This window comes from Cuculus canorus, chromosome 2 (genome assembly GCF_017976375.1).
Source record: "Cuculus canorus isolate bCucCan1 chromosome 2, bCucCan1.pri, whole genome shotgun sequence".
NCBI lineage: Eukaryota > Metazoa > Chordata > Aves > Cuculiformes > Cuculidae > Cuculus > Cuculus canorus.
This window is the reverse complement of record NC_071402.1, coordinates 61836041-61859014: the sequence shown is the minus strand read 5'-3', so window position 1 is coordinate 61859014 and position 22974 is coordinate 61836041. Positions and strand designations below refer to the sequence as shown.

General features: G+C 38.6%; 1 protein-coding gene across 1 annotated transcript in view; it reads right to left on the bottom strand.

Moving 5' to 3' along the window:
• The window catches only part of ZNF407 (zinc finger protein 407), a 344964-nt gene that overhangs the window by 304010 nt on the left and 17980 nt on the right, over positions 1–22974 (bottom strand). The window contains exons 2-3 of the mRNA XM_054059750.1: positions 6537–11339; positions 204–318 (exon numbers count right to left, since the gene is read on the bottom strand). Of these exons, the coding sequence (XP_053915725.1) occupies positions 204–318; positions 6537–11295 (4874 nt within the window). The 5' untranslated portion in view covers positions 11296–11339. The remainder of the gene's footprint in view (positions 1–203; positions 319–6536; positions 11340–22974) is intronic.

Here is a 22974-nt window from a genome sequence, read left to right as displayed (position 1 = left end):
TTGCTCATCTTCAGTGCAGGATTAGAAGTGGTAAAAGAATGTCATAACTGTATTTAAGGAATTTACCATAACAATGGAAAGGAGGATATGCATGCATAATTTTAGCCACTCTTGCTCACATCACAGTTTTCAATTCTGAAACAATGCATATCCTGCACTCTTCTCCTAGTTAACCATGGTGGAGACTGTTTCAATTTACTCACCCACAGACATGACACTTGTATTCCCTCATCCCAAGGTGCCTCTTGACATGGTTTCTGGCATCTCCGAGCTGAGCTGTTGCAAAGTGGCATATCTTGCACTTGAATGGCTTTGATCCTAAGTAAAATTTAGCATAAGATATGAGTTGAATTAGAATAATGTATCACCCACAGTTAAAGAAATAAAAAACCTAGGGGAAAAAAATAACCTTTAAAAAGGCCTATCCCACATTTAACCTGTTTGAGACTTTTGCCTAACAAAAAAATGTTTGCCGTACATAAATTTATAACTCCTGGGACACAGATGGTATATACTATACATTACTCATTAAAGTTTCCTTAAGTTCAAGATCATGGAATCTAGTCTGTTAACTTTAAATAATAATTTACTCTTTTTTTTTATTACTTAAAAAACTCACAAAATATTAAAATGAGAAGACAATATAGTAGATAGATAATCTTTCAACACCATGGCAAAACTTGTTCTACAACTTTCCCCATTTCCAAATGCTGAAACTCGGGTGATGGTCTTAAAGTGGCTTGATGTTGGTGTAAACTGCAAAATCTACTTGTTTTTTAAGAAAATATATTTAAAGTAAAGTAATTTTACAAGTCTTCTGACTTTGAATAGATTTCACATTAGCATTGGTATTTCAGATTTGTTCTGTCACACACAGAAAATGATTCATCACCTAGCTATTGTAATGACATGCAATGTATGAATATACAGTGGATAAAATATTATGCCTTTATGACTGTTTTATGGTCAAGAATTTATGATTATTCTGCAAACCAGAAGTATTGACATTTTAGCTATTATTTATTTCAAGAACAAACTTTAATATTAAATGTCTACTGCAGACCAAAGAAATCTGAAATTATTTTTCCAAGGAAGAAGCACCAGTCTGCTTCTTGTATCACATCAGCTCAGCAAAAAGTCAAATTATTTGTCTATCTTAATTAACTCTAATCCTCTCTCGAGGATGGAAAAAATAGACGTTTTTACTGAAATACTTAAATTGGGCACATCAGTCCCCACGTTATTATGCAGCAACACCATTATAAAGGATCTGTAGCAATTTCCAATTTTCTGACCACTAAATTCTTAAATCAATAAATCAAAATCATAGAATTGCAGTTAAAAGTAAGTACAATATGGTCACAGATTCTCCATATTATGTTTAGTATATGTTTTGTGAAGTACTTCTTCCAATACAGTTAAGCATAATATGAAATATGTGATCTTTAATAAATATACATAAAGAGCTCTGATAAGAAAAATGTTGCACTATATCATACTTGATCAACGAACCTTTTTGCTTTGCCCTTGAAAAGAGAACATCCTCCAAGAATCCGTTGGTGAAATTGAGGATCTTAGTAAAAAAATTTTAGAGTCTTAAATTTCAATTTAATTCCCAAAAGCTGACGAAAAATGAAGCATTTAATTTTAATCTTCTAACTGAAATAAAAAAGTCAACAGTACTAAGCACGGGCAGACAAGGTTGAATATTTCACAGTTCAATGACAATGAAGCCAGATCTCTTAATACTTCCATTTCTGCTGTTGGAAGTAGATGTAAAATATATTTAGCACCTGAATGGTTATATCTAGTCAGCTTTATATGTTTAAATGTCAAAAGCAGGTTGAGACTGCAGCTAACAGCAATCACATTCTATCAATCACACCGAAAAACCTCAGTTTATTTAAATGATCCTGATAAAACTAAATTAATCATTAATTTGGTGACATTTCAAATCAACACTGCATTCTATAAAGAAATCCATGCAAATAAAAAAGTGCCTATCTTTGCATTAAATAACAGAGTATTAAAAGTTGATGTTTTAACTTACGATCTTAAGACTAATTGCACAACTAATAGCACCAAGGCCACAGCTGGGAGAGGATTTTTTAAAAATCAGTTGGTGTTTATACTGCTTTTTTTTGTCATAGAATTCAAATACCATGTGGATTCAATCCTATGTTCCCTTAGTTTCTCTCCTACTGATTAAATTGTAAATTCGTTCCTCGTTCTGTTACTGCAGGTGTCCCGCAGGGCTTCCATACAAGACCTTTGCTGTTTTCCATTTACATGACTCCTTTGTGAAAAACTCGAGTTCAGACCAATCGTAGCTACAGTGTGCTGACAATACAGAAATGTATTATTCTGTTGACTGCTCTCATCCAAAAATCACTGAGGCCTTGAGGTTTTCTTATTTATTTCTCAGATCCAGAGCTGAGTATCTGTTAACATCTCCATTTAAAGTCCATGAAAATTCAAGTGCTGGCAGGCTCTGAGTCACTACTTACCACCTGAAACAAAAGCACGGCATCTCCTTTTTATTTTGCTGATAAATTTATTTTGCTAAATTTGTTCCAGTATGTTCTTGGATGGAAAACCCCAAAATTTTATACTTAAGATGAAGATACTAGACCAAGTGTTAAACTAATGGGGCAAAAAAACTGTATTTACCATAAGGCTATCTGAAACAATGTTGAAGTAATTAACCATTTCTTAGCTACACTTGCATTATCACAAATTTTAATGGTTTTCATATGCCATGTTAAGTGTGAAATTATTGGATTTGCACAAAGAAAACCACCAAATTGAAAACAGACCAAATTTAAGAGTTGAGGTCAGACAGACACAAACCATGCTACTATTTTCCAGATATAAGATTGGATTTAATAGTTGTTCTGGTTTAACCCAGCAGGCAGCTAAACACCACACAGCCATTCACTCACTTCTCCATCCCAGCGGGACAGGTGAAGAGAGTATTTTTTTTTAAAAAGTAAAAATCATGGGTTGAGATAAAGACAGTTTAAGAGGACAAGAAAAAGAAAGGAAAATTAAAATAATAATGATAAAATAATATACAAAACAAGCAATGCACCATGCAATTGCTCACCACCTGCTCACCGATGCCCTTCCCATTACCTAGCAGTGATCCCTGCACCAGCCAATTCCTCCCTAGTTTTATATTCAGCATGACATTATATGGTATGGAATATCCCTTTGGCCAGTTTGAGCTGGCTGTCTCAGCTGTGTCCCCTCCAAGCTTCTTGCACACCGCCAGCCTCTTTGCTGGCAGGGCATGAGAAGCTGAAAAGTCTTTGATTTAGTGTAAGCACTGCCTAGCAACAACTAAAATAATCACTATGTTATCAACATTATTCTCATCCTAAATCCAAAACACAGCACTATACTAGCCACTAGAATAACTCTACCCCATCCAAAACCATTTTGCACTAATAGAGTCCCAAAATTATTTGAAAAAAAACACTTCCTCAGCTTTTAGCCAGCCAAAGGTAACATCACCTGCACCTGCAGGCATAGCTGCGTCCCTAGCGCAGGCCTAATGCAAAGTGAGCAGAGCCGCATGAAACATCTTCGTATCACTTCCTCCTATGTTTAGGACATTGGGAGTAAGGTACCGCACTTACTTTGGACAAACCTTCCATTAACTGAGAAATCTGATGAGAAACAAAACAAAGATGATGTGTTTGCAGGTGATTTTTCCTCAGATGTTGATTGTTAATTAAGTTTATGGGACCTGCATCTATTGCGAACTAAAAAGTCTTCCACCTCTACTACTCCTTTTATTTTTCTTTATGCTTCCTCATTTTCACTTGTCAACATGTGATGGACTTACTTGTTATCTCCTCTCTAGCAAAGCTTCCCTTTAATTTGCAATGTGAAAATCTCATACATTACTTAACGGTATTTTGAAACACTATTTTTCTATTAATGGAAATCATTAGTCATATCTTTCTACAACTTTCTCCTCCCTTCCCCCTACCCCAAACCACCACCGATTACTTGATTTAAAAAAAGTCAAGGAGTTGGATATGGTTACACATACATACATATATAAACACATATATGCACATTTATCTGGATGGTGAAGAAAGACTAAAAAAGGCAGGGCAATAAATAGGAAAATGTGCAGCTCTGCTCCTGTTGTTTACCTGGTGTTACTCTGGAACAGATGAGAAGCTAGAAATACTGTACTGTATTGCCTCACCAATGTCATAAGCCAGTGTATGTACAGGTGGTGGAGCAGGTCAGTTCCCTCTGCCACCACACCCAATAACCCAAAAATATTTGTTGCTATTCAACTGCATCCATTGTGATACAGATTGGAAGAAAAGGTCCTATAAGACGCAAAGGAAAGCACAAATATGAAAATACGGATTGCAAGAAAAAGCCTTCTTCCCATTAACTATTAATAAAAATCTCCACATTAGTATTTATGTGAATAAGCAAAGCAAAAGAAAAGTATTTCATTTAAAGGTGCCATGAGAAAGAGGGCAGATAAAACTGCATTCTGTAATCCTTCTATACCCTCTTCACAAGCAGCACCAAAAAATGACTTGCAAAATGACATGTATTCTTATACTGCTTTGCATGTTTAGGGCCATCCAAAAGCACAATAAAAATATACTTCATGATAAAACCTACACACAAGATGTTAAAAAGTACACTAACTTTTACTAAATGTTACAATCAATGATGTAACTTATGTAAAGTAGGGTTGCTTTGTCATATATTGATAGTTACCTCACTTTCACATCCACATTAACTTGATTTTAAATGCAATTAATACATATAGTCAAGGAAGACTAATGGACTACATTCTGCACTTAACCTGGTGGACATTTTCAAATGGCACAAGTGACCAGTGCAAACCTATTTTGCATTGTAAACGACTAAATAAATCTTAATGGATTAAGAATGATCAGCTATCAACACACAAGGGAAATTAAGTGCTGAAATGCCTACATTGATTATTTTAAATTATTAGCCTTACTCTGTTCTTGAATTTGTATGCTTTTAGTGAGCTTTAACACATTTACAAGACTTATTGACTATAATTACAAGAGAATTCAAGTAATGGACACATCAATTATAAGCAACGTGTCTTGACCAGACAGTTGCATAAAGAATTCTAAAGAGAGCTCCATTAGCATCCTCCCCCTTAGTTTTATTCAGTTTTATCTGCCGTAAGAGGGCCTATTAAGAACTAATACAGCTGTTCTGACCATGTGAACACAAACGTCCCTCTAAAGACTTAACGCTGCGTTCAAAGTTAGGTATTACCTGAAGCAATACAGATAACTACGTTATTGACAGAATAGAAGTAATGCTGAAAGTATTAAGTATGTGAGTTATTGGTATACATGAATACTGCAGTTGTAGTAAAATACTTTGAAAGGTTTGACTTACAATGTCTATGTTCCCCAAGATTAATTTTAAACTTTGTTGTCTAGTCACGCCCTTGCCTTTTCATAAAAAACCTTACAAAACTATTTTAGGATTATACCAGGAATTACCATTCTTTTATGTTTTTCTTTTCTTACCTTTTTGTTCTCTTCCTTGTAACCATGCACTAAGTTTCAAATACTGCATGAATTTAAACTATAGCTTCCATAATAAGCCATTATTTTAAAGTACAGTAAAATAAACCTTACAGTTTTAATGAAAATATGTTCATTGAAATGTGAATTTATTATTCAAATCCACTCATAAATTCAACCATGGAGACACCACTTGTCTAAGCAGAGCTCAGTGATTTAGAAAAGCTGTCTATTTAAAATAAAGAATGTATGGCAGGTTTATAGAAACATTGCAGTGAATTTTTACATAAATTTAGAACTGCAGCTTATGCATTTTTCTACAAAAAATGTTTTTAACTTTTCCACTTAAAATTAAACATAAAAATGAATTGAAAGTGTGATCAGCACAGAAACTAAATCAGATGCAACGTCCCTGTGCATCACATCAGCCTACACAGCCTTACCTTCCAAACAGGCTGACCGATTCCAAATCCCATGACTTAGTTCTACAAAAACCTCTTAGTGCTCCTTGTAGGTATTTATTTAGGAATGATGTAATATCAAATGTCTATCATGAAGAATTACGTAGTACTGAAAGTGTAATTGAATTGAAATAAAATAAACAATATGGATATTAAACAACTGCAAGGAAGAAGTTGTTAGAAAGAGCAGCTAATTGTTCTCTCAAACCACCACCACTTCATTGTATAAAGTTAAGAACTAATTAATGGTTACAATTTAGATTAAAGGGAAGGAAATCTCTTTATATGAAACAAAGAGTAGAAAGGTGACTGTATTTAAAATATTCTTACATTTTATGCCCTTTGATCATATCTTCATATTTTCATACCTCTTTAGGTAAGTTTGAATTTCAAGAGGGGCTCATCAGGCAATATGAATGCCACTTCACAACAAATCTTGAAGAGATTAACAAGCAACAAACGACCAATGGTATGATTCACTCTGTGTGAGAAAGACCACTTGCAAAGAGTGTTACCATACCTGTATGGGTACGGATGTGAGCTAGGAAGGCCATGGAATTGCTGCTTCTACACATCTTCCCACAGTACTTGCAGACATTGCCTTGGTTCTCTTCCCTCTCCCTGTTTATTTGCTCAGTGTCTTCCACAATGTACTTGTTCACTTCCCGCAACAGCTCTTCATGTTGCTCTTTGATGTGGAGGAACAAGCTCTGCTCTGAATCAAAGGGTTCTGTGCACTTCACACACTTAAAGGTAGCACCTCCTTCAGGAAGCTCCTCCACGCTTGCCTGTTCATTTCGCATGTGCCCAGCACTGGCCAAGTGCTGGTGAAGGTTGCTCTCTGTGTAAAATGATTTTCCACAGAGTAAACAATGAAAATGTTTTTCTTTTGATGGATGTTTCATGGCTATGTGAACATTTAGTCCACTCAAACCGTCTGCTAGAAAACCACAGTCATCACAGCGAATACGTGTTGATTCCCCAAGGGAAATTCCTTCCAACTTCTTCTTTTTCCCACTGCTTGGTGAAGAATCTGCCTTCACTGGGAGCTCATTAGCTTTCACTCCACCCGATATCTGTCCTTCAGCAGAATGGTCAGTGGCCTCCCCACCTTGATGATGGCTTTTTAACCTCACTATAGAAGAATCAAAATTGACAAAATTTTGGATTGTCTTTTCTTTATCATCTACACTGATAAGTGTTCCTAAAGCTTCATTAGTACTTTCTTGCATGCCCTCAGCTGTTGAGCCATCTGCCTCCCAAACACTGTTATTTATAGTCACTTCTGCTTCACGTTGTGCTTCCATAAGGGCTTCTTCCTCCTCCCCAGTAGGATCCTCTTTGAAACTTCTGTCAACCTCTAAAGTATGCATATTCTGTACCATTTCTCCGATGTTTCCAGCAATATTTGATTGCTCTACTGCACTACTTGTTTCTTGAAGTGTTAGCATAAGTGAGTTATTTTTTTCCAGTGATATTTTTTTGAGAATGTCTGTGTTTCTACACTCTGCTTCAGAGTTATCTCTATTTGCTTCTAAGCTTTCCTCACCTATTCCTGAATTCAAGTTTGTGTCACTTGATTTCATTTGATTTTCTGCAGTGCAATTATCATCTGAGTTAAGTAGCTCCTGACCATGGCTACTTTTCTGCAGCTCAGAAGTACCTGCTTCTTTAACTGATACCTCCTTGTCAAGTTTAACAGCTTTATCTTTCTGAGGAATTTGCTGGAATCCTTCACAAAAAAGGTATTCTCCATTTTCAGGCTCCTCTTCAAGTTCACCTTCTTTTGCATTTTGGGAACTGCTACCTTTAGGCATTTCTGGAGATGCATTCTCTTCTAAGACTGTGCACTCAGCTAAGCTTTTACTCATATGATCACCCTCTGCTGCCTCACTGGCACATCTTGTTTCACCTAAACCAGTTTTTGATCCTCCTGCACCGTGATGGTGCTCCTCTTGAGACAAAGCATTGCCTTCTTTAGTGATATTTGCTGTGTTTGCTTCCTCCCCAGAAGAAGAACAAACATGAGATTCTCTTCTAATTTTATGTTTCTCTGTTGCTGCGTGCCTAATCATCTCTCTGCGAGTAACAGCGTAGTAGTCACAAGCCATGCAGAAGTATTCAAACTGTTTTGTATGTTTTCGTTTCACATGCAGCTCTAAAGAAGAGGAAGAATGAGCAATGAAGCTGCAGTGTACACACTTGTTGGTGTTTGCACCCATTGTTTTTCTCTGGAAGCATGGGTCACCATCTTGGGTAACCCTATCTGGTTCCACATATATACGTTGGGTTATATTTACTGAATTTCTAGCATGCTCCAAATCTGGCAGCCTACAGGCTTTTAGCTCAGCATCTCCCTGTTCAACTTCTTGATTGTCTAAGACAGAATTTTCCAAATCTGATGACTGGCTTCCATCCTCAGCATGTTCATATAAGGCAGTCATAGGGCTGTCAACCTTCTTGCTCACAGATTCAAAATTACCTTCTTCAGGGCTAACGATGATCTCTGAGTTCTGTTTTCCATGTCCTTCCATCTCAACACGACTTTTGTGTTTTTTGGTTGCACAGTGTCGTTCCATATCTCCTTTGGTTACAGTGTAATAATTGCAGACCTTACACAAATAGCTGTACTGATGACTGTGCTTTCGTCTGATGTGAACAGTCAAATTTGTAACACTGGAAGCCAAAAGACCACAATGGCTACATGTCCTAGAAATAGTACCTTTGGGTTTCGCTCTTTTGGGTGCACTAGCTAAAACCAATTCTTTTTCACCAATCCTTGGGTGAACTGGAACAAATTCCTTACTTCTTGATACGTTTTCCACAGAAGAGGATGAAACATGTATTATTTCTTTATCTAACTCTGCATTCCCACTCCCAGAAATGGAAGGATCCAACACTCTTCTAATACCACCAACACCAACACAAACCTTTTCAATACATTCCTCAAAACGTAGTCCAATGTTGTTTTTCCTGGCATTTTCAAGGTGTTTGCTTCGTTTTATATGCTTCTCCATTCCTTCCTTACTCAGCGAATAAAGATTACATGCTTTGCAAAGGAAGTGATACTCCTGTGCATGTCGGAGTTTTATGTGCCTTGTAAGAACTGTGGAAGATCTTGTCTTATAAAAACATTTTTTGCACTGAAACTGGGTTTTATTCAAAACAGAATGCTTTAGTTCATTTTTATTATTTATGACAGAAGACTCTGGAGTTTTTGCCTTCATTGATACTTCCATTTCCTTTGCAGTATTTTGGCTATTGTTTGATACTGAGTCAGCATCAGCTACCACTTGCAAGGTCTGATCACTGTTACTCAATGGAGTATCTTGCTGAAATAATGAAGCACCATGTTTCTCAATTTTTTGATGATTTATCAGCTCTTCTTCTGCTGGAAAATAAAGACTACAAGTTGGACAGCTATGGGGCATCCTATGCACTTCACCCATATGGCTTTGAAGGCTGATCGCATTCAAGCTGGTAAAGGAACAGAGTTGACAATTAAAGCTACAACCATCCACCTGGTGTTGACTGTCCTGACAGTGTTGCTTCATGTCTTCCCTGACTCCAGAGGAATAACTACACGTCTGACAATGAAACTGTATCATTTCTGTAGGAAGCTTTGCAACATTAATTTCCAGATTTTTTCTGCTATGGAAAACATGACCACAGTTAATACCAGTATCAACAACACCATGATCAGCAGTAAGTTTAATGTCAGAATCTTTAATATCTGCAGTGCTGGAAGAAAGGTTATTTTGCCTGTCTTCAGCAAGATCTTGAATTTCTGAAGTAGTATTACAATTATGTTTAGCATCTGTTTCTAATTCTGTATGTGACATAGACCTTGAATCACCAGGTTTAAGCTGTGGGCTGGAGACAGCCTTCATGTGTGCTCTCTGAGTTCCAGTCTTGCCTCTCTTACTAGTACCCAACAAACTGTATCTTCTTCTAACCTGCCTTTTTAATCTAAAAGACCTACTCTGTCCAAATGAAGACCTTAGCATGACAACATTTCTTTTATGTTCCAGTCTATCAAACCTCCTTGACATCTTTTTGGTAGTTGGAGGGAGTTCTGTTTTCTGCAAGGTATTTTCTGAGGGTCTTGGTATTTCTAGTTTTTCAGTACGGACTTTGTACTTTCCATCCACACCAGAAGAAAAAAACTTTTCTTCTGTCGCAGTATCTGTTTTTTCAGTGGGAACATCTGAAGATGGTATCATTTCAACAAGTTCAGTGTCATCATTCTGTTTGGACAAGCTTAATTTTGAGCTTTTTGGTGCACTACAAACACTTAATTCTTTTGCATCAGCAGTTCTTGCCCTTGATTTACTTGTCCCAGGTTTTGCTCTGACATTCCTCTCTCTGGTTGCAGTAGATTGTTGTTTTTTGAAGCATTTTTTTGTCAATAACTGTACAAATCCTCCCCGTGCAGCAAGATTTTGGCGTCTAAGGTGTGTCTTCCCAAGGAAATGAGAATTTAGGAGATTTTCCTCAGCACTCTGAAAACCACAAAGATCACAGCAAAATATCTTGGATTTGTCATGATCTTGCTTAACATGTGTATGTGACATTGAATTGCATTCAGCTGTGCCACTACAGTGAGGGCATGTTTGCTCTTTGGATTCTTTAGATGGGCTTTCTCGTTTATCTTTTTCCATATCGGAGCAGGAAGGTAAACACTGATCAGTCATTTTGCCTTTAAGATATTTGTCTATGTTTCCAACTGTACAGCCAACGCTGATTTCTTCTGAAGAAGATAACTTATGAGGAACAGCAGCTGGCATCTCTTGTGAATGTTTATTCTCCTTGTGAATTTTCAATATGACACCATCAGCACATTTGAAGTTACAAGGTAGGCACAGGAAATTTGAATTAAATATGTCATCACCAAGACAACTGGCGACTCCTTCCTTCTTTACAGCTCCAGCTACTATACTACCTGCTTCTCCAGCTACGGCTTTGTGCAATTTCCTTTCACTATCTTTCATGTTTTCAGAAGAAATCCGCTTTCTTTTTCTAGAGACATTTTCAGGTTTGTCTGCTTCAACAACATCCAGGTTTTGTGATCCTGACAGTGCCCTTTTGTTTGTGCCATTCTCTTTTCTTTTCTTTTCAAGGTCCCTGAACACTTCATCTGATATAAGCTTTGTTTTGTGCTGAGATGAAGAGTCACAGCCAGCATTTTCTCCTGATGTGTTTCTCTGGGATTCTTCTGTCAACTCAGTTTGCAAACATTCATCAACATCATCTCTCTTCTTATTTTCATCCCCATCCATTGTTAACAGTGATGTTATCAATTGCAGATCATTTGGCTTAGTACCTGTAAAACAAAAGAATTATTGCTAGACTTTTGCACATGACCAAAAGTTAAAAGACTCAAGTCAAAAAAAAAAAAGCTATATAGCAAATTAGAATTATAGCAGGAAGACAGACACAATGAAAGATAGAAGGCTACATTTTCAGCATGCTGTCTAGACTTATGGCATCTAACAATCAACTTCTAGGCACTTGGTTAGAGCTCTCACTGTGATGAGCACCATGTGAGTGACCGCTAGTCAGTAGTCTTTGTGTAATTAAGTAATTTACTACATGCTTAAACCTGAGCAGACAAGCCTAACTTTGTTTCTGGAAGCATCTTTAGGACATGGAACACCAACAGCTTTCAAGGAACCAATCATGGGATGGTCAACTTTTCCTGAACTAGAAATCCAGGTTCCCAAATTTAAAAGCTCCAAGTTAAAAAATGACCATGACTGCAATGAGCAAAACAACACCAATGTAAACGTTAATTATTTTAAGTATGAAGCTTTCTTTCCTTCTTCTGCTTCAACTACCTGCTAAAGAGGGAGAACACAAATAGTACCATGCTCTAAAAGAATCTGCTGCAAATATAGTTCCCTGTTATTTCTAAAATATCCTATAATACCTCATTTCCCAATAAGGGGTGTGAAGTAATGAAATACTGCCGAGAACTGCAGCATCTTTGAACCCCAGCACAAACTAACTGTCCAAATCCAGTAACCAAAAGCTTTTGCTGAACTGCCCATCCAGTGTGACCTTTCTGCTCTCAGAAAGATGTCACCACTAGAAAATTGATGCTACTAACACAGTTACAAGAGGGATGGGGGTGGGCAATCAAATCTTGACATTTATTTCCTTTTCATTTTGATATGAAGCGATTGAGAATTGAAAATGCATTTCATTTTAACAGATGATTAAATACTAAATGTTTATCTATGTGCTTTACACGATGATTTAAACATCAATTTGCTGCAGATCCAAGTATCCAGTTTTTTGTTCAGTTACCCATTGAATGAGGCCATGACCACTATTGTAAGTACTTCCTGACAAGATTAAGTAATTGCAATGTTGATACAGACAATGCAGGGTACAAAAAACTGTTCAAGTACATGCTAAAAAATAAACCCCAACAACTTATGCTTATTTTTGAAGACAAAGTAAGAGAGTATTAATCTGGGAAAATATACTCAAATCAGTTGGGCTTACTACCATGGAAGTAGTAAGTAAGTACTACTTATAGAAGTAAAAAACCTGATTTTCTGATGAATAATCATTTATGGGAGGCCTGTAAGGAATTGAGCGCACAGTAGTTGCATATATTGAACAGTTTTTCAGCTGTAGGTCTCTCATTGAGCTAAAGCACTGACCAAATTTACATAGCGCTAGCTATACCTAAATAATGAGAGAATAATAATCTCTAGATCACAATAGCCTTTTGGAGTAGCCAGATATTGCTTCTCTAGCTGTGGGTTTCTGATTCTTATTCACTATTTTTCTTTTTTCACTAAACCATGATGGAAATTACCACAATTAGTCAGAAGTAAAACAACCAGGTCTATTGTCAGTTGGTGTAAGTGAGCAAATTGTCAGTATGTTCAAAAACACTACTGCAATTAAAAGCAGAGGAGGATGAAGCCTTTGAAGTTCAAGCTTACCCTGAAAAGGTTTATGAGCACTGTTTGGATACAGAAAAAAATAACATCAGATAAAAATTATGTTGTTTAACTGCAGTACAGATTTATTTATATAACTTGGGAAGTATCAAAAAATTACTTTGTGATGAGTGCCACAAGTCCATCCTTAACTGTTTGCATGCAGCAGCCACTGGGTTCTTTGCCTTGCTGCACCTCCACAGCAGGTTCCCAGCCCACCAGTGAGACCTGACCACTCTTCCCTTGCATAGCCTGGGGAAGAATGGCAGTTTTTTCTTTGTTGTATAAGACAATTTGCAATCTCAAACCAATTCTGCATCTTCTTTATGCAATAGTTTTCTCTCAGACTATCTGATTTATCAGAAAACCTGTCCAGCAGTGAAATAATATCTGCATTGGAAATTTCAGCTATCAAAGATTATACAGGAATAATTAGGGGTTTCTCCATCTACAAAAATTCATACATTCAAGACATATTATTAAGTAGGAGACTGGTGCCTCCACACCATACACTCTTCTGATACACTTCATGCCCATTTAAAGCCATCTTATGGCTTGATTTGAACCTTAAAGCGTTGGCATACCTAAATCAACCTCTGACAGAAATCACAAGCCAATTTCAGGCAGAGATACAGCAATCACTGGAGGTGGATGCCTCCCAGCTGTCACAGGCAGGTATCAGCATTCTCAGAACATGCCTTTTCTGCCACTCCAGCACAGATTCAGCTCATCTCCACCACCCACCTGCACACCTCACAAAAAGATGGCTGATTATATGCATACAATATCTGCAGGTTTAGCCTTACTTCACAGCATTTGTTCACTAACTCTCCAACAGAAGTTCATCCTGCCCTGTGCTCTACCAAAAATCCGGGATCACAGTCCCAGTTCTGGCATCCAACCTTGGCTTCAATTCAACTGTATTCCATGAACTATGGATTTTTTTTTAAGTGCTTAGGGAAAAAAATACATTTCCCGTATCTTATCTTTGCAAACTGTTTGTAGTCACAACTCCAAACTAGTTGCTAGGCAAGTGGAAAATACATTACACAACTCTCATAGGTGCTGCCAATAATTTCCGTATGAAATTAGGATAGTCACATATGTAATACAAAAATGCAAAGGAGAGTTACGCCCCAGCCTTCCTGCCTAATTCCCCCAGTTCTCCAAGACAACAGGAAATGGAGACACTTATCTTTGCCTTCATTTCACGTTAAACTTGTAGCACCCAGACTGGGGATCTACTCTGCTTCATTTACAGGCAGTACTCCTAATGAAGTCAACAGCTGCATGTCTATACCCACAACTAATAACAATCATTATCAAGGCAATAGCTTCTTGGCTGCACAGCACAAGTTAGCTGTAGCAACAACTAATGATACACCTTTACCAGTTTCGTTCAATATAAACAGTGTCTAGATGTCACTACACAGCATCATTTCCACCTGCATGAAACCATAATCCACAAAGAATTCCTTACAGAAGAAAACAACTATGAGGAAGTTGCTGTTGTCTCTCTAAAATTACCCTTATGCTGATTAATGAAGGGAATTAGCATTGTCTTGAATTTCTTTTAGTTCTCCCAAAGCTGCCTTTAGGACAGGAGCACATCTTCCAAGGTAGATGCTAATGTATTGTTGCTACTTTTTGCTGGGATTACAGTCAGCAATTTGCTGAGCTGTGGTCAGTTCTCCACATCTCACACAAGATCTAGACCACAGCACTGAACTATGTCTCCGTTTCTACACACTATGATCTTTGCTCAGATAACACAGCTGTATCTCTAACACAATTTCAGTAGCATTTCCCTCAGCTTCCTTGATGGGAGAGTAGTGTCCCACACCCAAAGGGAGCTGCGGGCAGACTTTTCAGATTCCTGTTTAGATTTATTGCATGACATGACTATTACTACTTGAAGGATGCACTCAGCAAGCCATAAACCTCCTCTAGGCAAAAGAAGTCTATTGTGCTTCTTCCTCTGCTGTAAGGTTCTCTCTTGAAATCTCCTTCTCAGATTTGCTACAGAACAGGAGAACAATGGCAAAGCAACAAACTGGTCTTAATCCTCAGCCTGCATAAGCCAATTCACATCCACTCTCATCAAAGCCACTACACTAATTAAGGGCTAGCCTACAGTTGGTATTAATACAGAAACCGATACATCAGAAAAGGCATCAGTAGCACACTGAGTTTGTACAGTCCCAGTGACCACACAATACATAAGGTCAAATGGGTTTCTTTTTGCAAAATTTTTTAGTCTGTCACTAGGGACAGTCATCAGGAGCAAAGAATCGGCATCTGGAATTTGATTAAAGCATCTGGTTACCAAAAACACATTCTAGATGTAACAAGTAACCCCCAGCCAAGACAACTTAAGCACATGCTTAAGTCTAATTCCTACTAATTAGTGTGACTGAATAAGCCTTTTGATATCAATGTAATCTTCGCAAACTCATATAGCGATGGAAGTGCAGAGGAACAACTCCTGAACTACCTAATTCATGGACCAACAAGACCAAAAACTGCACAAGATGCAAGCTCTTGTGTTTTTCCTTCTACCTTCACCTTTTAAAGATTCCAGTTGCATTTTTTACAAGTAACAAATATCTAAAGCACAGCAATGTCAACCACTAAGTTACTACTGCATAAATAAACCAGAAAGGAGTTACATAGGTTCCAAGACTCCACCAATGGTATCACCACGTACAACACAGTAAACCACCAGAACCCAGGATCAGGCCCAGGCTAAGCAGACAGCAGTCAAATCTTCAGTATTTCTGTAGTTTAAAAGCCAGTTCTGTCAAACAGTGCTCTCTTAACATCATATTTGATGTTCAAAATGTAGCCATTCTAACTCAAAAGTGGGTTGACTTTTTGTAACATAAATCTTTTGTTAATGTTCATATAAATCAAGTATAGCTGAACAGATTCTTAAAGGATATGACCAAAAATTCATTTGCCACATTAGCTTCAGGTTAACAAATTCTCCTGCTTGGAGACAGTCATACATTACCTTAACACATTTTAAGGTTCTTTGCAGCACACTGCTGTTCCTAAGTTTTGCAAAGAAACCTGTTGTGGCCTCACCATTTGTGAACAAAAAAAGCTAAGCTCAGTAATCCTACAGGAAATATTAGTTAAGTCTTTAACATAGTGCTTTTCTTCAATAATTTTCCAAGTATCTGGAAGAAGTGAAAAATGTACCTAAGATCTTCAAAGGCAAAATGTTTATATCTTACATCTGCCACATCTGCGTAGGCCAAGTTGGTGGGACAAATCCCATGAGTGGAGTATGGCAATTAATGGCTAGAGGCTGTTCAGAAGGCACTGAGCAAGAAGAAGGGGCACAGGCATTTGCCTATATATCAGGAAATGGATAGAGTATGAAGAGCTGTCGCAGAAGAATAGCCATGAACAGGTCAAAAGATTATGGGTGAGAGTAAAAGACAGAAGCAACAAAATAGACCTTCTGGTTGGTGTATACTACAGGTCACCCTATCAAGGAGAGCCTAATGATGAAGCCTTCTTTCTCCAGCTACAGGAGGCTTCTCGCCCACAAGCTCTCATCCTGCTGGGGGAATTCAAACACCATGACATATGCTGGAAATGTAGCACAGCAAACTTTAGGCAATCCAGGGGACTCCTGGAGTATGTTGAAGATAATTTCTTAACCCAGGTAATAGACACCTCTAACAAAGGGGTTGCAATACTCGACCTGTGGTCACCAATGCAAGCAAGCTCATCAGTGACATCGACATGGGAGGCAACCTGGGCTGCAGTGATCACAGACTGGTGGACTTCAAGGTCCTGAGGGATATGGGACAGCCAAGGAGTACAGTCAGGACCCTAAATGTCAGGAAAGCAAATTTCCAGCTCTTGACGGAGTTAGTCAGTAGCCCTCCCTGGGACATGGATATGGAGACAAGGGAGCAGAACAGAGCTGGCAAATATTTAAGGAAGCTTTCCATAAAGTGCAAGAGCGCTCAGTCCACATATGTAGGAAATCGGTCAGGAAAGGGAAGAGACCAGCGTGGTTGAGTCGAGATCTGCTGGTTAAACTAAAGAAGAAGAGGGAACTGCACAGGCAGTGCAAGGAGGGACAGGGAACCTGGGACCCGTATAGAGACGCTGCCTGGTTGGCCAAGGTGCAGCTGGAGTTGAACCGGCAAGCAAAGAGAAGGCTAACAAGAAAGGGTTCTAAAAGTACGTCAACCAGAAAAGGAAGGTTAAAGAAACTCTACCCCCACTTATGAATAAAAATGGTGACCTCATATCAACAGACAAGGAGAAGGCTGAGGTACTCAACAAGATTTTTGCCGCAGTCTTCACTGGCACCTGCTCTCCTTACCCCTCTTGGGTCAGTGAACCACAAGATGGAGAGCAGGGGAGTATAGCTCCTCCCACTATAGGGGAAGATAAGGCTCGTGACCACATCAGGAAATTGAACATATATAAGTCTGTGGGACCTGATGAGATGTATCCCAGAGTCCTGAGTGAATCGACTGATGTGATTGCCAAGGCACTCTCCATGATATCTGAAAAGTCGTGGCACTCAGGGGAAGTCCCTGGTGACTGGAATAAGGGCAATTTATGACCATTTTTAAAAAGCACAGAAAAGATGACTCTGGAAACTACTGTCCTGTCAGCCTCACTTCTGTGCCTGGGAAGACCATGGAACAGATCCTCTTAGAAGCTATGCTAAAGCACATGAAGGACAGGGAGGTGATTCAAGACAGCAAGCATGGCTTCACGAAGGGCAAGTCCTACCTGACCAATCTAGTGGCTTTCTATGATGGGGTGACTACATCAGTGGACACAGGAAAAGCAATGGATGTAATCTATCTGGACTTCTTTAAAGCCTTTGACACAGTCCCCCACAACATCCTTCTCTCTAAAATGGAGAGATATGGATTTGATGTGTGGATTGTTCGGTGGATAAGGAATTGGTTGGATGGTCTCATTCAGACAGCAGTGGTCAATAGCTTGATATCCATGACAAGTGGTATCCCTCAGGGGTCTATACTGGGACCAGCGCTGTTTAATATTTTCATCAATTATATACACAGCAAGAAAAAGTGCACCCTCAGCAATTTTGTGGATGACACCAAGCTGAGGAGTGCAGTTGTCATGCAGTAAGGACAGGATGTCATCCAGAGGGACCTGGAAAAGCTGGAGAAGTGGGCCTGTGTGAATCTTAGGAGGTTCAACAATGCCAAGTGCAAGCTCAAGCTCCTACACCTAGGTCGGGGCAATCCACACTTTCAACACAGGGCTGGGGATGACATGATTGAGAGCAGCTCTGCAGAGAAGGACTTTGGGGTGTTCACCGATGAGAAGCTCAACATAAGCCAGCAATGCTCTATTGCAGCCCAGAGGGCCAACCATATCCTGGGCTACATCAAAAGAAGCGTGGCCAGCTGGGTGAGGGAGGGGATTCTGCCCCTCTACTCCATTCTTGTGAGACCCCACCTGCAGTACTGGGTCCAGTTCTGTAATACCAAACATAAGAAGGATATGGAGCTGTCGGAATGGGTCCAGAGGAGGGCCATGAAGATGATCACAGGCCTGGTGCACCTCTGCTATGAGGACAGGCTGAGAGAGTTTGGGTTGCTCAGGCTGGAAGAGGCTCCAGGGAGACCTTATAGCAACCTTAAAGTACTTGAAGGGGCTACAGGAAAGCTGGAGAGGGACTTTTTACAAGGGCATGTAGTGATAGGACGAGAGGGAATGGCTTTAAATTGGAAGGGGCAAGATTTAGAGTAGATATTAGGAAGAAATTCTTCACAATGAGGGGGGTGAGGCTCTGGCACAAGAAGTTGTGGATGTCCCATCCCTGGAAGTGTTCAAGGCCAGGTTGGATGGGGGTTTGAGCAGCCTGGCCTGGTGGGAGGTGTCCCTGCCCATGGCAGGGGGGTTGGAACTGGATGATCGTTAAGGTCCCTTCCAGCCCAAACCACTCCATGATTCTATGATTCTATCCATATCTTTACAGACTATATGAGGAGAGACATACATTTTTAAATTACAGGTGCATAATACACAATAGTTTGGTTGTGTCACAGAAGCCAATATAGCTAAAGATTCTCTTCTTTCATGTATTGGGATTTGCAAATGGTCAGAATAGTGGAACTTTTGTTTCAATATTTAATCTAATTTAAAAGACATCACAATTCAGCACCATCTCACAACCTATAAAGAAGAAAATTAATTCAAAACATGAGAAAAATACCACTTATTCTGCTACCACCACCATTTTTTATTAGATAACAATACAAGATTTTTGTATTCTTCCTATTCCTATGATTTTTTTTGGTATATTGATATAGTATCTGCTACCGTTCTATAGAAAAGAATCAGTCATTCACGGACAGAAGATCTTTTCTTTAATGGGAATAGAGAACATTTTAGTTGAGTGTTTTCTATATTTTTTCCTCTGGTCCAAAAAAATAGTACATAATTCATTTATTCCAAAAGGTGGAGACAGTGCAGTTAAGATTTTCAGTGTGAAATTTGCATTGTCCTAATCCTCAGCTGAAATTTAGAAAGCAGTAATTGTAAATGAAGATCAAAAGGACAAGCAATTTAGTGATGATCCATAAACTTGTAATGAACTGCAAAGTTTCTTAACTTGATGCTCAATACAATTTTATTTACTTTTCTTTCCAGTCACACACCAACTATTTAAAAGAAGAGGTAGGGGTGTACACAGAAGAACTCAAAGAAAGTACATTTACAAACACTAAACTCCACTTTTTTTTTTTTTTTTATTCTAATCTTGGCATTAGAATTCCCAAAGCACTTCTCAGTCAGAGCATCATCGTCTCCAAGTATTCAAAACCCAGTCAACAGTGTTTGTAAAAAATGTCATATACAGAAAACAGGGTTGCATTTTTTCCATTACAAATTCTCTTTTTTAGACAATTAATTCTTTCAACAAAATCATGGATACAATAAAGCAATATCACTTTAATGAACTCCTTAAATAGCCTACACAAAACTGAATGTGAACACCTCTACATATGACCTTTATGTCAAATAAATATCTTCTCATTTTCAAGGGCATAACATCCTTCCTACATCAAATTATAGGTCTGCCTTATGACCTTGCAAAGTTACTCCTCTTCGTTCAGCGAGACTAATCCAAGAAAATAGTCTTCTCATTGATGGAATACAGAAGACAATATGATTATAAGTTCATATGGAACAAAGATCACCTTTATTTTGAGGAATATGCTAACCACCACAAACATATATTTTCCCTTGCACCTCAAGGATGCTGGAATTTTGAGTTTTGTGTCACAAGCCAGTTTGTCATTTAAAGCCATTCATTTTGGCAGGGCACTAGAACCTCCACAGGGGACTTCCAAGTAAGTTATAGGCTTTCAAAGACTATAGACTGAATATTCCACACTGACGTATCTACAGTAATTAAAGTAACAAAAATTAAAAAACCCACACGCAGTCATCACTTGTGTATCACTGAAAACACCAAGTTATGTGCACCCATTCACTTCATTTTCTTGTGGGCATTCAGAAAGAGCTGTAATAGCATCACGAGAAAACACATCCTGCAATACTACTCATATCCCTCTTGCTTCTGCTTCCAAACCACTGAAAGCCCTTCTGGGTGGGTGGAAACTGCCAACATAAAGGAAGTTCTTATGAATTCCTGACATAAAGAATATAATCTTTAATTTGCACAAAAAAAAAGAAAAGAAAAAAGGAAGGCTCCCGAGTTCATCGCCCACTCACTTCAGAAAGAGCCAAATACTGTTAAACGCAGCAGTGACTATCAATTAGATTAGCTTTGAAGAGGGAGTCAAAAATGAAAGACATGCATAAACATTCATTTCAAGTGCTGTCAAAATCAACAGGCATGTATGTCCAAGATAAAGAATAAGAGGAAATGCATGAGTATATCCTAAAAATTGTTGAATAACCTTAAGGTTTTCAATTTTTATGAATTTTAAAAGTTTTATATATTTTGGATTTGGATTTGATGGATGGACCACTCAGTGGATAAGGAATTGGCTGGATAGTTGCACTCAAAGAGTTGTGGTCAACAGCTCAATGTCCAAGCGGAGACCAGTAACAAGTGGCATTCCTCAGAGGTTGGTATTGGGACCGGTGTTGTTTAACATCTTTGTCACACACATGGACAGTGGATTGAGGGCACCCTCAGCAAGTTTGCCGATGACACCAAGATGTGTGGCACGGTTGACATGCTGGAGGGAAGGAATGCTATCCAGGCATGAATGCTTGTCAGGCTTGAGAGGTAGGCATGTGCAAACCTCATGAAGTTCAACAAGGCCAAGTGCAAGGTCCTGCACTTGGGTGGGGCAATTTCAAGCACAAATACAGGCTGGGCAGAGAATGGATTGAGAGTATCCCTGAGGAGAAGGACTTGGGGATGCTGGTGGATGAGAGGCTTGACATGAGCCAGCAATGTGTCCCTGCAGCCCAGAAAGCCAACCTTATCCTGGGTTGCATCAATAGTAGTGGGACCAGCAGGGCGAGGGAGGTGATTCTGCCCCTCTACTCTGCTTTTATATAACCTCTCCAGGAGTACTGTGTTCAGTTCTGGAGTCCTCAGCACAGGAAGGACAACGATCTGTTAGAGCAAGTCCAGAGAAGGGCCATGAAGATGATCAGAGGGCTGGAGCACCTACCAAATGAAGAACCGTAGTTCACTGAATATAAAAACAGAACCTAACCAATACCATTTTAAATTAAAGCTAAGCTAATACAAGTTTGAATGTATTTTTATCCACAATTAATGCAAATATGCTAAAACTTCACAGCTGAATTAGATAAATAAACACTTAATTTAAAAAAAAAAAGAAAACACATTCACTGTGAAGTCAGGACACCAAAACTGTAGAAAAGGCATTAAGGAAGGAAGATGTCAAAAAGTAGAAAGGGAAATTTGACATGTTTCAAATACTGGTATTTTCTGACTAATCATTTTCATTACCTTGCCTGTAGCTCTTTAATGATATTCTGCTAAGGTAAATCAGGCCCACATGGTTTAGTAATTGTATCTGTCATGATCTTTTAAGTTACTGAGGCAAAGAATGCATGTAGTAATCTGTGAATATATACACACGCTTCTCAGTCTTGTCGTTCGTCCTGTCTTTCTCTTGTCAGTCGTCTATTCAAGTAGCTCAGCTGAAAAGAGCTGCATGAGTTTTTGGTGGAACAAGTGACATAAAGAGTTAGAATTATTTGTGTGGCAGGTTAACAAAGTTTCCAGAGAAGAATACAAAGTGTACATACACTTCTAAAGAAAGGGAGAAATTAAGAAATAAAAGCATTCTGATGACACCTGGTGGCCACTTCACACAAGGGAGTAGTGTTTCATCTCAGAAAAACAGATCAAACAGAAACATGTTACATGTGCTCTTGGTAAGCATATCTACAGAACTGACAGCTGATATTACTATTGATTAGAATATATACCCACTGGAAGGTACATGTTTACATGTCTGTATATATCACATTACTGTATTACTGGTATAGACACATAGATATGCTCAAAATTTAACTATTAAAGACAAAAAACTGGTTTTCTGCACAGTGAAATAGAAGAGAGCACACTGGAAGTATTTCAACTCAATTCATGTCATATGTCAACAAGACATACGAAACCAACTTTCTCTTCAATTTTCATTTTCTAGCTCAGTTGCTTAACTAAGGCAGAAGATGATGGGCGAGAAGCACAGTGGAAGTGAGGGGCTGCCTCACACCAGGGTGCACTTGGAAGGGCTCTATGCAATAGATGCTGCCCCTAATGCCTTCCACAACATGTTAGTCCCCCAGCGCACTTCAGCAAAGCGTAAGAAGCAGCTTTCACTTCTTTGTATCACTGGATTTCTAACAAAAAGAAATTAAGATCCATCATTAGAAATTAGTGTAAAAAGGCGATAGCTGTACACAGTTCTCAGCTACAGGAGGGATAAACCCTTAACACATAGGCAGAAAGCTGCATGTCAAATCACACCT